Genomic DNA, 1,786 nt, shown 5'->3' with positions numbered 1-1,786 from the left:
ACACATACAGGCTCAATACAGTTCCCAGGACAGAAGTCTTCTTTGTAGGCCCTTAGTCAGAGCATTTGTCTCAGTAGCATGAGGCATTTCGCATGAGTTTAGAACTGGCACAATAACCACACTACAGTTGGACGTACATGAACAGCCTTAGAGATGGCACAGCATATTGACAATTAAATAAAAGAGCAATAAAAAGCAAGATTACAGTGAGGAGTTTTCTGAAATTTTGTAACTTTAAAATTATAAAGTTACAAGATTTTACATGTTTTAGTTTCAGAGGAAAAAAAGAAATTACTTACCCGTGGAGTTGAAGGACTAAAGGTGACATTGCTGACAGATTCTGTGTGCCTCCCCAGTTTATGTAAGAAAGTGCTTGAACGCATTTCATATATGTAAGCCTAAAAAAAATGAGATCATATTTTCAGTATTAAACAATTTATTATGTTCTAGAAGCACTAAATTGCAGTATAGGAAGGTTACATATTCAGCCTACATAGAAGTTAGAAAATTTTAATCATAGCTAAAAAGATATAAAAATCATCATCTTAGAATTGATTTCTATAATTTGGGATAATTCAGCAAATGTTTGAGTTTAATGAAAAAAAAATTATTTGGAGAGAGTGTTTAGAATCTTTTCCCCATAAACAACTAAACATTAGGTATATTTCAAGTAGGTAGGTAAAACAATGACCCTCTTAAAATATATTTTAATGATGTTCTTTGAAACTTAAACCTTTTGTTTTAAGTAGAATCTAAGACCTTTCTAAATTTGAAAATTCCTACGTTAAAACAATTTTTTCAGTTTTTACACAGATCTTTCCAGTTTTTTATTGAACAGCACAGAATTCAATAACAATTCAATAATATTACAAGTGATGCAGCTATCATCAATGAGCAAAAATATACTGCCTGCCTTTGTTTCTCTAAATAAAAAGGAGAAAAGCACTTTCCAAGAAGAAAATTAAATTTTTATTGGTACAGCCTCAAATAAAGAAAAACTGCAAATGCAAAATTGCATCAAGAAACCAATCCAAAATTCAGTGAAAGTCATAGGCGTAATGATGCTATGAAAATGGTTGTATTGTGATTCTAGGTCAGCATTATCTTACATGTTAAAAAAAAAGGTTTGAAAACAAATCCTGGAGTACAGGTCCTCCACATAAGAAATCCTTGTGAAAGTCACCTGTAGGCTCATAAGATCATTTTAGACTGTTCCTTATCTAATAAAATAACAATTATTTGCAGGATACACTATGCATACACAAGGCATATTAAACAGACACATAATATATGTAGACTTATTTGGTACATTATAAATAAAATGTGTATCTCAAAAGATAGAATAAATTGTAAATCATGCAAAAATATTCAAATAATAATCCAAACTTTGCAGTTTCAATTAAAAAAATTAAAGTTCCGCTGTTTTTACCAATTCTCTGCAGCTAATGAACATGGAATTTAGAACACAGAATGACAAACTAAACCAAACCGTGTATAGATGCTATTACAAGAGTGTATTACTCTGTGACTTAAGTTTTTTGCTGATAGTACCCTAAAATAAGTTAAATCATTCAGATTCAAGGCAGATGAGCTTCCCCCAGCAGACAGTAAATGGCAAGGTACATGTTCAAAAAACTTATGGACTCAACTGACAGTCTTTCCAATATATGAAAAAGACTCATGGACCAATGCAGGTCCTGAAAAACATGTAATGTTTTACTCAGAAAACAAATCTTATAATTCAACACCAAAGATTCTGCAATCCTAAGCAGCACTGAAGCAACAC

General features: G+C 31.5%; 1 protein-coding gene across 3 annotated transcripts in view; it reads right to left on the bottom strand.

The window, feature by feature from the left end:
* Nucleotides 1-221: 221 nt before the first annotated feature.
* Nucleotides 222-1,786, bottom strand: part of WDR27 (WD repeat domain 27) — a 54,351-nt gene continuing 52,786 nt past the window's right edge. The window contains exon 22 of one of the 3 annotated variants that reach the window (XM_027904201.1): nt 222-398. In XM_027904201.1, the coding sequence (XP_027760002.1) occupies nt 249-398 (150 nt within the window). In that variant the 3' untranslated portion in view covers nt 222-248. The remainder of the gene's footprint in view (nt 399-1,786) is intronic. The other 2 variants (XM_027904200.1, XM_027904199.1) reach the window with 2 other exon arrangements.

The sequence above is a fragment of the Empidonax traillii genome, unplaced genomic scaffold (assembly GCF_003031625.1).
Source record: "Empidonax traillii isolate 1590-97213 ecotype Southwest subspecies unplaced genomic scaffold, ASM303162v1 scaffold1020:size208104, whole genome shotgun sequence".
Taxonomy (NCBI): Eukaryota; Metazoa; Chordata; class Aves; order Passeriformes; family Tyrannidae; genus Empidonax; species Empidonax traillii.
This window is presented reverse-complemented; position numbering and strand designations above follow the sequence as displayed.